Source organism: Fundulus heteroclitus, chromosome 5, assembly GCF_011125445.2.
Source record: "Fundulus heteroclitus isolate FHET01 chromosome 5, MU-UCD_Fhet_4.1, whole genome shotgun sequence".
Taxonomy (NCBI): Eukaryota; Metazoa; Chordata; class Actinopteri; order Cyprinodontiformes; family Fundulidae; genus Fundulus; species Fundulus heteroclitus.
The window spans coordinates 28,563,390-28,576,589 of NC_046365.1; the positions used below are offsets into that span (position 1 = coordinate 28,563,390).

The following is a 13,200-nucleotide window of genomic DNA, read 5'->3' on the forward strand; positions in this document are numbered from 1 at the left end:
TGTGTTGATGTCCCCTTTTTTTTGCCAGAGTCAGAGAACAGGACACTATGGGTAGTCTGTGGTTTTCTATTTTTGAGCTGGCTACACCACTGCCGCCAAAAGATTAAGGCAAATCCAAGATTGTATATCATCCCTCAGCTTGGAGTTCAAAACACACACATCTTAGCTGCACTGAAAATACAACACACTGTACTGTAGCTTACATATATTAGAGAGAGCAGAAAAAGCTTACGATTGAAATGTGCTATGAGTTGTACATAATAGTGTTAAAGTAAAATGTGCGTGAGTAATTTACCTAAGATGTTATTCAGTCTGTTCAGACAGCCGCATTGAATATGGTTGAATTGTATCAGCTCTGTTTCATGTAAATCAGCAAAGCACAAAAATGAGCTTAATTTAGCTCCAAGTGTCTCTGCCAAAGGTCATTGTCTAAACTCCATGACCTCCATAGACAGATGGATGTCAGCTTCCAACTGGAGGAGAGCATGCTGAGAATGCAAGAAGAGGGTGGGGGTGTGAGGGGGTTAAACATAGAAAAAACATGGAAGTTTAACTTCTGGTTCTGTACTAAATAGTTTTGACATGTCACATTTTATAAAATGTATTACTTTTTGGATGTATTGCAAGATGGACAAAAGCACAAAAGGGCCTATATAGCTTTTGTTAAAAGCAAGAACAAGAGGCAAAAATTCACACAGTAATATTTGAATGAATGGCACCTAGCGAGATCCAGAGAATTCTGCATTCTTTTTAGTGTTATTGAGGAGCTTCTGGCATATTTGGTTGAATTCTTTACCTCTCTTCTTAACAGAAGAGATAAAATGTTTCCGCTTGCTGTAAATTTGAGATGAAGTTGAAAAAGTTTGAGGTATCGTTATTTCCCCTAATTTGTGCAGTGCACCTGTAACTAATAATTACAGACGCCTGTTTTATTTGGCACACACATCCTACGTTGATATCAAATTAATTTCACAGTGGATAGAGGCAACCGTCTTCCTGGTGCATGCAGATTATTGTAGGTTTGGACCCTGGTGATTCCTGGATTGTACCTGGACATCCTAAACATTTTGTTTTATATCTATACTACTCGTTCCCGTTTTTTTTTCTTTTGTTACAATGTCATCCTGAAAATTGGAACCACTCAAATAAGTTTTGAGGTAAAGGCTGTGGCACATAGGATTTGAAACTGTAGTACCATGTTTTTACTGTACTTAGTTATTGCTTTGTTGATCTTATAACTCAATTTGCATAATATACCATATGTAGGGAGAAATGGATGTCAGTATGAATGTTATGTGATTTTAACGGTTTCATTTCAAAGAGTAGCCAGTGCTTACATTTACAGTACATAAAGCTTCTGGTTAGTATTTACCTCTGCCTGAAACCCCTCAACTAAAATGGCCACCAGCAGATTGAAGAGGACATAGTTTCCAAAGGTCATGAGCGCCACAAAATAAAGAGCAGCAAGTGGTGAGGTGGCTGCCATGCCATTATATAAAACTGCGTTCCAATCCTCCTGGGTCAGAATCTTAAAGAAATGCGAAGAAAAACAAACAGAGTTAAAAGTAATAGCCCTACACACACACACACACACACACACACACACAAACACACACACTTTAGTACAGCTTGGTCACTGATACTATCACTAAACTCTATATCATTCAGCAAAATAACAATAGACAAACTGAACATACTTCAATGAAAGTATACAGATGATTATCTAATAGCATATTCACAATGTTAGTCATATAGTGTAGATTAAAAGCTTTCACATGTTTACCACCTGGAAAACAGTGACAATAGCCCACAGCAGGGAGTCAAAGTTCTTCCTGTCTGGCACTGTATCCCCAGTTTCTGTCTTCAGACTGAATTTGCAGCCAAAGATGTGCATCCCAAGGATACTGCAACACAACATGTGCACATACAACAAAAATAACGTTGGACTGATAATATTATGGCAATAAAGTGATTGATAGAGTGAGAGTTGACAGCAGCAGCGTTTTAAAAGTATGGTTATATTTTGTGTTTTAGATTTTGCAACTCTGCAGCTAAAGAGAAGGTGAAGTTAATTCTGATGATTATTATACAACTACTGTATTAATGTAGTGGGTAGATATATAAAAATATGGAAAACAATTTTGCAATATAACTCACAGCAAATGAATAGTTTATTCATAAATATTAGCTTTTATAACACAGAATATTTAATTATTCATTCAAACATTCTAAATCTGAAATTATTCTTATGAGGAGACATTTAAATTTAAACATTAGGATCATATTGGAACCCCAAAAAACTGGAACAAAGCATCTGTATGGTATAGTATGTTTGGAATCAGCTTACCTAAAGATGAAGATAAAGAGCATGAGTAACATGCAAAACGTGGCCACATTGTCCATGGTCTTCATTAAGACAACAAGTTGTCTCCTGAGAGCTGGCATGAACCTCACCAGCTTCAGCACCCTCAACAGCCGGAACGTCCTCAGCACCGACAAACCTCCGTCTGACTGCCCAACAATCTCACAAACACTGCAAAAAGATGCACAAAAGAGAAAATAAATATTGCAGTGTTCATACAGGTGTATATTGTTTAATTTTAAACCTAAAAATGTGTTTTAAATGGACGTTGCCCCCATATTTCTCTTAAAAGCATGTCTGGGGAAAAAAAACGTATCTTCTCAATTTGTTTTGCAATCGTTAAAAATCTGTTGCAAAATCTAGGCATGTTACATAAATCGGGCTCATTATTTTGATCTATAGTAGGATATACTTTATACTTATGGTAGAGTCATTCACTTGGAAAGAATGAAAAAGCTATCAAAGGGTCCACTAAGCACATCAAAATGCTCTCTGCCCTGAACTGATGGAGACTGAATGGACACACTTTCACAGAGTGGCTTTTTCTGAATGGCTGAGGACATTCAGGCAGAGAAGACAGAAAAAACTCGCCAATGAGCACAAGATTAGAAGGCAGACATAGAAATGTTCAATCAACCTGTATCTTTCAGTGATGGGTTACACATTTGATCTTTTTCAGTTTTACATGCTTTGATGTGTATTTGATGTGAGGCTTATAATGGGGATCACAGACAAAGACTTCTAACCAGATGAACTGAAAGAAAAAAACACAAGCAGATCAAAGCCACAGCCATTCACAGAAAGCTCCAGGCACACACAACAAAAGACAAAACATGTTTCTGTGTTGCCTGACACCTTGGCATCCCAATCCATACAGGTGGTACATTTGAACAAGGCAGCATGTATCTGACACCTTGACAAAACTAGAATAATTTAATAATAATAATAATCTCTATTGAACAATCAGGGTAAAAAAAAAAGCTGATAGAAAAGAAATAAAGCAAGCATGATGATTTAATTGCAAGAGTCAATATCGGCTCTTGCTCGTATAAATGGCTGCTATTTGAATTAAATCATGATGTGTGATATATCGCTATACATCGACATATCACATCTGCCCTTTAGAAACTGATTGCTATTGTCAAATACATGTGTGGAGATTTAGAGTACCTTATAATGACGATGATTCCATCAAAGACATTGTAGGGGTTTCTCAAGTAACTGAAAGAGCCAAAAGCAGTGAGCTTCAGGATCATCTCCAGGGAGAACATGCTGGTGAAAACGATGTTGCAGATCTCCAGCACATTGGTGAGCTCATCCGGCTGACCGTCAAAAAAACAACAACAAGAAAAAAACAAAAGCAAAATAGGGAATGAAAAACAATTTTAGAAAAAAACGAGAGAGAGAGAGAGAGAGAGAGAGAGATAGATGAGCATAAAAAGGTGAGATAAAAGAAAGGTAAAATAAGCAGAGAAAGCATCAAGGAAGCTTTTTATGGCACACTGCAAAAGTAAAATTGTTAGCAAATATGTCAATTGAATGGTTTGTAGCTTTAAGTTTAAGTCTCTGGCCCCTCCTTTCTCTTTTTAAAATATTTGTATTTTTAATATTTGTATTTCTATTCCAAACGAAGCTGCAGTGGCTGCAGGTGATATGCTACTGGGGAAGGTCTACTGTTTTTCTTTTCATTGATGATTTTTTTTTTATTATTGTTTTGGCATATGTTTTCAGAACTATAATGTTTGTATTTGTGATATTAAAATATTTTTCACAAATTATTTTTTAATCATCAGTTTTAACTGGTTTGGTTACAGTTTCTGTGTTCTGATGGTATTTCCTTAGTCTGCTCTCTTGATTATTTTACATGGTCTCAGTAATACCTTGATCTAATTTGCTATTCTTGAATTGCTTTATCTATTCATTTATGTCCAATGTATACATAAAGTAATTTTTTTTCATGTGTATTTAATGTTATATTTTTTATATACAATTTGCAATGGTTTTTCAAACCTTTAAGGTACCAAAGGTTTCTTATGAGCAAAATCTACATTAGACAGAAAAGCAATTTATTATCAAAAAAGCATTTATTGGTTGATGAAGATTGCTTAGGAAAAAAAACCTGAAAGCATTGCCAGTATGTTTTATGTTTTAAACTCTTCAATGTAACCAAGGATATTAGGTCATATTCGTCTTTTTCTTCTGCAATGGTTGTGGGTCTTATAATAATGCACACAAGTGTTTCCGCTATTTCTGACATGATGTCAGTGTCATGTCGTGCATTCGGTGTCTGGCACATCATGAGGAGCACATGCATGCATGCACAGATAATGGAAAGGTCAAATTTGGCTCACACTGAATTTCTACCTTATCTCTATTCCAAACGGCTCTTGTGTTAAGCAGCAATGAAGATTTTGACATTTCAGCATCTCACAATCAATATGTATTGTGCCCAGTGCATTTGCATCCCTGCATGTGCATGTGTGCAGCTGTTTGTAGTGCTTCACACTGTGTGTTTGTTGGTCTACGTAAGTCTTTAGCAGTGTAAAAAAAAACTGGGTGACATGTCCATCAGTGTTGACATGTGCCAGTGCCAGCCCCTAAAATATATTTATGTAAATAAATTCTCACCAGCCACTTTATAATTTACACTAATTGAATTGCCTGTTGAGAGAAATAGTGAATCAGCAAATAGCAGCAACTCTATGCATTTAGGCATATATATGTGGTACAGGTGAGTTGATAAAGTGGAATCCGAGTATTAGAATGTGAAAAAAAAGATTTAGGTGATGTTGAATTTGACATGGTTGTTGGTGCCGGACTGGCTAGCCTGACTTTTGGAAAACTGCTGATATTATGCAAATTTTAGCAAAATCCACCTCTGGGATTACAGAGCAGCATAGATAGGCAGAATGTCATTTCTGAGCGCTGATCACTTAATCAATGGTGGCAGAAGATCACAACAGGTGCCACTCCTTTCCAGGGCTGGTAAGGGACAAAAGTTTTGGCTAAGGCATTTATGCTATAGTAGATCCACTATGACTTGTCAGACATGATCTCTGCAGATGATCCTCAAAATTCAATTAATTTCAGCCTTGTTTATATAGCACCAATTCATAAAAAAATGTCATCTCAAGAAGTCAATCAAGTTTAATGATACAGATAGATAAAGCCAGTTATGATGCATACCAATTTGAGTATGTATCATATTGAGCCTAGTTTTCAAAGAATGTTGTCAAGTTCAATTGCCATCCTCAATTAAATCAACATCATAATGTTGAGGGTTTGTGTAGTCCTCTGATCCTGAGGACTATGTTATCCTGAGCTTTAGTCAAATTAGCCTCAGGGGAGGGGTCAGACTAACCTGACCCTCGCCTGATGGATTTTATTCTGCAGACCTCTACATATACATATGGGATTGCTCCATTGGAGATGTATTTCAGAAGGAGGGGCCTTATCAAAGATCCTTGGCGACTTCAATGCCCATGTGGGCAATAACGGTGATACCTGGAGTTGTTTAATAGCGTGGAATGGCCTCCCTGACCTACACCTGTGCGGTGTACAATTGTTGGACTTCTGTCCAATGTCCAGAATGTTCAAAGCAAACACCATGTTTGAGTACAAGGTGGTCCCTAAAGGCACATGGTACCAGGCCACTTTGGGCCAAAAGTCAATGATCGATTTTGTAATTGTATCATCAGACCCATCTCGTTATACAGACAAATTAGGTAAAAAGAGGGGCAGGGCTGTCAACCAATTACCACCTGGTAGTAAGTCAGATCCAGTGTTAGGGGAGGCTGCCAGACAAACCTGGTAAACCCAAATGTGTGGTGAGGATGAGCTTGGAAAATCTGGCCAAGAAACCTGTATGGGTGATGTTCAATACACACTTCCAGGGGGATTTCTGTTATGTCTTTTGGAATGTCGGAAACACAGAATTGGATTATGGATGCAGTTTTGAGAAAATGTGGCCTAAAGGTTATTGGTGCTTGTCCCAGTTGAAGACTTGCTAACGGAAACCAGTGATGATGGAAGCCATTAAGTTGAAGGGGGAGGTCTTAATTGCTTTAAAGCAGCTGACGGGTACCAGATAGCCAGAGGGACTGCAGATTCTATGGTTGTGGAAGCACAAACAAGCATGGGTTTGGAGAGACTATGAAGAGAGACTTTTGGTTTGCCTCAGGGAGATTCTGAAAAACCATTCGGCAATACAGGAAAGGGAAACAAGGACCATTCCAAACTGTGTATAATTTGGGAGGGGAACTGCAGACCCTTAATGAGGATATTATTGGGCAGTAACATGAGCACTTTGAGGAGCTCTTCAATCCCTTTACTATGTCCTCTGCAGAGGAGATAAAGCTTGAAGACTCAGAATGATGCAATTCATCACAGTGGCATAGGTCGCTGAGGGAGATTTTAAAAAAAAAGCTCCCCAGTGGCAGGGCCAGAGTTTCTGAAGTATCTGGACATTATAGGACCATTGTCATGGTTGGCAAGCCTCTTCAGTGTCACATGGAGGACAACACTGATGGAGTGGCAGACTTGGGTGGGTATATTATTTATTTATTTTAGGGTGAATGTATAATGTAAATCCAATTATTGAAGGAAACATGTCTCAGACCTCCCAGAACTGCTTGCTCTGGCAAACCCCTACCAAATATATGAAAATATAGTATTTGTTTTAGTGTGTTTTTAATGCTACTAACTATATGGGTTTAAAGTAGGCTTTTCTACTGATAAATACTGATGCTAAATACAACATTGGCATTTAACTGCAATCATGTTTACGTTTTGTTTCAATGTAAACTTAATGTGAGCCACAACGGTTGGTGTGGCTTGATGGTGAATGATGAATTGGCATCAGGTCAATTTCAAAACTTTGTCGCTCAGAAGGCAACAGTACATATATGCATGCATTGTAGCATCATATTGTGGCAATCAATTTGCATTACATATCTAAAAACCACAACAAAATTGGAAAACAAAAATAGTGGGCTAGCAATGATTCTGACTAAAAAAATTGAGACATCATTTTGAGAAACAAACTACCTCCCCCAATGTTTCGCGGATTGTCCTATTATTACTAAGATTGCTAATACACTCTGTAAGCCTTTACATTGTCTTCTTCCTTTACTTTGTGTTACTGTTTAAGGTATGTTATTGTAGAAGTTGACACTACATCAACATTACAGTTTTCCAGATTTGGCAGAATCTGCCTTCAGATTTCAATTTTTTTGCACAGCTCTTCTACATTGTCCATTCTTATTGTGTGCTCTATCCACAGGTATATTTATGCCTTTGCTTAACAGTTGAGTAGATTGCATTGCATATAAAATGTCTGTTCTCAACAGCTGGTAGGCAATTGGAGAATATAGAGAAGAAGTACATTCCTAAAACAACTTTAACAAGTTTGGTCTTATAAGTATAACGTTGTCAGACATTTAGCAGTATTGATCCCTCTGTGTTTGTATTGAACCATACATATGTGTGTAAGAAAGGAGAACATTTCAGACTCCTGTTGCACTTCCTATTTGTTGGGAGCTAATCAAGCCATGCACGGACCGTTGGAAAAAATGGGGAAGTGCACAGCCGGCTAAAGCAACTGGTCACGCAACTCAAATAGCCTGCTTGAGTCCATTTGTGGTATAGGTTGCTGTTCATGAGGATGGATACAGCAATAATTGACAATTACTGAGTATTGCTGTCTGAAGTCATCAATGGATGTGTTGTTCTTACGTGTTATAAATACCCAAACAGCTGTTGGGGATTTTATAATACAAAGAACACTTGATTATCTCCAAATTACTTTATAATTTGTCTTTGTCTGACAATGCAATTGGATCATATTCTAGTCTTTAATAAAATAGGCTTTCATCCATCGATTATTCTTTTCAATTGCCTTTCTCCTGGCAAGCGAGACGAAGGATCGAGTCTGGACAAGTCACCAATCCATCACAGTTCCAAAGGAGAGTCATAGAGAACATACAACCATTTACTTACACCAAATTAATATTTATCATCTCAAGTTAATGTAACTTGCTTATTCAACTGTGGGAGGAATCAGAGTAGTTGGAGAAATCCATGCCCTGCATCAAAAGGCCCTGGCCATACAAGTATTTTAACTCAGAGGTGTTGTCGAACATAAAAAAATTGCTAAGCACGTCCGCTGGATTATTAGATAAAAAATAAGATACAATCAGAAAACTCTTTAATGGCATGGTCTCCAAATTATACATTTCCTGCCAAAGCAGCTGTGGCCACTGTCATTTCGAGAACCACATGTTGTGCAGGAAAGGTAAGCATGAGATGCAGTCATAAGACAGAAGGAGTCTTTGATACTAGTGTTCAACCAGTAGGGAAGAAACACTCCAGTTTTCTTAGCAGACAGACACCCCAGCTTTTTATTTCCTCCCCATTAACACAGCAAAGTCTCTCTGTCACTTCTATTCTGTCTCTCTATTTTTAGCAGCAGCTAGGATGAGAGACGACCTACCACTGCGGCGGTGGCAGGCATGAGTGGGCGATGGTATGGCGAGAGTGAGAAATATTGATAGAAATACAAAGAGTTCACAAAGCTGAGCGACAGTAAAACATTGAAAAGAGAGGCAATGGGAGAAGATATGCCATTGCATTACTTTTATTGCTGTGAGGCTTGGTGTATATAAGCAGTTTTCTTTTTACAAAAGGAAATGCTGCTTATTAATCTTGGTGCAGCCATGTCCTTTTGGTTTTGGAAACCTACAGTGCCTCCATTAGGTATATACAGTGCCTCACTTTTTTCCATATTTTGTCATTCCAAAATGTATTAATTTCCATCTAAAAATTTGACCAACATTATCCCATACTGATAAAGGGAAAATAGCCTGTATGACTGGTTTTCCTATTTGTTGAAAATAAATCAATTAAAAACACATGAATCTACAAGAACTTTTAACAGCCTTCAATGTATACAACACAACAAATTACCTTTAGCAGCAACCTTTTGACCCTGATGCTACAAGCTTAACACAGTCGTTTTCTCAAACTCTTCTTTGCAAAACTTCCCAAACTCCATCAGGTTGGATGGGGAGTGGTCAGTGCATGGTCATTTTTATATATCTCTAGAGACTCTAGACTAGTCTGTAGTCTAAATAAAAAGGGTGTGGGGTGATTTGGTTGTATAAAATCTTGACCAGATCATCATTAAGGAAGTATCTGTCTCCTTCTTTGCACTCAAAAAACATCACTACAACACAAAGCTTCACTACCATGGTTCACTGTGGGGAAGGAATTAGCTGATGGTTATAAGTGATACGTGGCACCTGGTTTCCTCCTGACATGGTGGTTGACCTGAAGTATTCATTGTTGTCGTACCTGTGCATTGGTGGAGTGAACTCCTTCAAATACCTGGGAATTCACATTGATAATAACCTCAGCTAGTGAAAACAGAACCACCAGCGTCTACACATTCTCTGTAGACTCAGATTGTTTGTTAAGATACTCTGATGACTTTTTACAAAATGACAGCTCAGTCAATTTGAAGGTACAGCACTGTATGTTTGTTTGGTATCTTGGACGTAAAATAAAAAGCTCACATTAAGGCAGCTTATACTTAAAACAGCTCCTCTAACTCATCAACAACTATTTGAACAGACCATCCTTAGACAGGTAGACTGTATTTTAACAGATCCCACATGTTCTGCTCGCTGGGTATGTCTTACCAAACTCAAGTTGAACATACAGTACATAGTCTCTATAAGCATAACCAGTACAAACATTCACTCCTTCCATTTTATTTTAAACAAAAATATCAGACTTCTGAAAAGTATTTTCAGCAATCAATACTTTGTTGAACCTCCTTTTGAATGAATCACTGCATCAGTGTGACCTAGCATAATAAATAAATATACTATTGTATATTTCTTTATTATTTTAGTAAGACTTATTTTATTAGTGGCTGAATATGTAGTACAATGCAGCTGATCCTTGTATGCAAGGCAAATCTCTCAAGGGAGACTAATAGAGATACTTTCACGTTAAACATGAAGGCGATCAGCTTGTGGCATTGCTGAGGTGTATTGGAAGTCCAGGATATTTTGATTGTGACTTTTATCTCTGCATTGTTGGGTCTGGTTGGTTCTTCTTGAGAATACCTCATATATTATCTATGTGTTTCAGGTTAGGCCAATTTGCTGGCCAATCAAGCACAGTAGTAACACTATGTTAATCTACCCTGCTTTTGGTACGTTTGGCAGTGTGGGAATGTGCCAAGTACTGCGGAAAAAAATCTAATCAGCCTCTCCATAAAGCTGGTTGAAAGCGGGAAGCATAAAGTGCTCTAGAATTTCCTGGTAGATGCTTGCATTGACTGGGACACTGAGCAACAGTCCAGCTCTTTTTCTCCTGATCCCAGGTCAGACATCTGTTGTCCTTGTGAAAGATTCATCTTTGCATAGCGGCTTTTGATACATCGACTCAAGCCTCGGTCCATTACTTGAAAAGCTCCCCCCACATTTTGACTGGATCTTGGTTGACAACATCTCAAGGCTGTGATTATCCCTGTTCTTGGTGCACTTTTTCCTACTAAACATGTTCTTTCCATCAGCTTCCTATGACTATGCTTGGATACAGCACTATGTGAACAACTTGCTTCTTCAGCAATTAACTTTTGTGTGTTCTTTTTAAAGATGTACCTGTCCTACACTCAATGTAAGTTTGGAGGGGTTTTTTTTTATTGGTCTTCCTCACTCTGATCTGGAGTGTTATATGCAGATAGCTTAGCAGTGAATCAGATGTAAGTCGTTTGTATTGTTTCAAATTAACTAATGGGATATTGTTGTTTTTTTTGAGGTGGCATTTTGGGTAGAATTTCTTTGAAATAAAAAATAACTCAATCCATCTTAGAATTAAAAAAATGTGGGACAAGTGCAGCTCTCCATAAAGCTGTGCTTTAACTGATATAAATAAATGCTTCTATTACCTGCTCATGGTGCTCAATGCCCATGCTGATAGTGTTGATCAGGATGGCGATCATGATGCCTCGGTTAAAGTATTTGCTCTCTACGATGCTCCAAAGCTTCTTCCTTGTCTTCTTCCAAAGTTCTTTGCATTGCTTCTTTGGACTACAACCTATATGGTTCTCAGCACTTTTGTGTTTCTTCTTGTCCTCGTCTTTGTTTCCTTCCTTTTGATTATCCTCATTGCTGGTTTTCTCTACGGACCCATCGTCTGGTCCATCACCTGCTACACAAACAGGTCCCACTCCATCTTTAAGTTTCAGTGCTGTGACACACTGAGGGCAACCATCTACCTTCGAGGTGGCAGTTGAGGCTACAGGTTCAGCTGACGAGGTGACGTCTGGTTTATGATGATGAGGGCATGGAGGACCTGGTGATTTAAAATGTTTAAAGGTGAGGGTATATCATCTGCACACATTATGCTGCTGTCTTTATCATGTTTACAGCCACCTACCAGGTCTTGTTACCAGTCTCCTCTCACGGTCTCCCCTTCCATTGGCCTTCCTTTCCCTCTCTTCCCCTACTCGTCTTCCTCTCCCAACACCCCGGAATCCACGAGGTTTACCTCTCAAGGTGTTAAAAAAGGCAACAGTTTGTCTCTTGGTCTTGCGGATGCAGTGGCAGACCAGCTGGAAGAGCTCTTCGTAACAATCTCCTGGCTCACTGGCCAGTGTTGAAGAGGACGTGCACCGAGCTCGTTGCTCCTGCATTAACTGATGCTCTCGCTGCTTCGTCTCTGAAAACTGGGTCGCAATGACAACAAGGCACAGGTTGATCATGAAGAAGGAACCAACCTGAGAAGATGAGAGATATGCAGAAAGTTTGTAAACAAATAGGTTCAAGCTAAATGTCAATTTGTATTTGTCACATTCTTGCTGTGTGAAACCTTATTTTCTTTATTATTTGCAGAATCATAGCAAATACAAACTAGTTTGATGTTTGCTAACTATATTAGTTATTTCATGCAAAAACTTGCAAAGTCCCTTTCATTTGGTGTAACTGTGGAATGGCTTGTAAAAGTTCATAATTGTGAAAGACAACAAAAATTGTTTCTCAGTTGTATTCTAAGGTTTGATAAAATTGTGTTGAAATATACTAGAAATACTTTTATGACTTTTTTTATGAAGTTTTTAATTTACCACTAGTGGCCTTTATTTCCAGTAACCAGACAGTAAATAGACAAACAAGAGAATGAAACACAACAAAGGTTACAGCAAAGAGGCTTAAATCAAAGGCAACCAGAGTTTCATTCAGTTCTTTCTGAATAGGTTTCGACATCTATCCAGAAGTCTTTGTCAATTCTGATGGCTCACACTTGAGCTTCTATTCCCAACTGCAAAGTTTGGGAATATAATCACAGTTGGCTTTGTTAAGGACCAACCAAGGATCTTCAAACATGGGATGTCCACTGAACCTGCACTCCAACCTGCCTAGAAACTTATTTTGCTGTCTGTTTTGCACAGACCAACATTTTCGAAATTCGCAAAACTCTAACCCTAAACCTAACTGTTCTTTTCCACAGGGCTTTACAACCTCATCTTTTAAAGTGATTTTCATGGTTACTGCCCCAAATGGTTCACTGACCATGGGCACTACTTTTGTCTTCACCTTCCAGGCTCTTTCCATTTCTTCCCTCAGCCCTTGGTATTTCTCCAGTTTCTCGTGCCCTTTTTTTCTTGATGTTTCCATGACTCGGGATGGCCACATCGATCATAACAGCTATTCTCTGCTGCTTATCAGTAAACACAACGTTGGGTTCATTGGCCATTACCATTTTGTCCATTTGTATCTGGAGGTCCCTCTTGATCTTAGCTCTGTCATTCTCCACCACCTAGGGAGTTAACT

General features: G+C 38.4%; 1 protein-coding gene across 1 annotated transcript in view; it reads right to left on the minus strand.

The window, feature by feature from the left end:
* Positions 1-13,200, minus strand: part of LOC105937061 (voltage-dependent T-type calcium channel subunit alpha-1I) — a gene marked incomplete in the record, with an annotated part of 287,706 nt that overhangs the window by 81,639 nt on the left and 192,867 nt on the right. Inside the window, 6 exon segments of the mRNA XM_036137349.1 lie at positions 1,373-1,528; positions 1,787-1,904; positions 2,348-2,533; positions 3,533-3,684; positions 11,319-11,725; positions 11,810-12,149. Coding sequence (XP_035993242.1) covers positions 1,373-1,528; positions 1,787-1,904; positions 2,348-2,533; positions 3,533-3,684; positions 11,319-11,725; positions 11,810-12,149 — 1,359 coding nt within the window.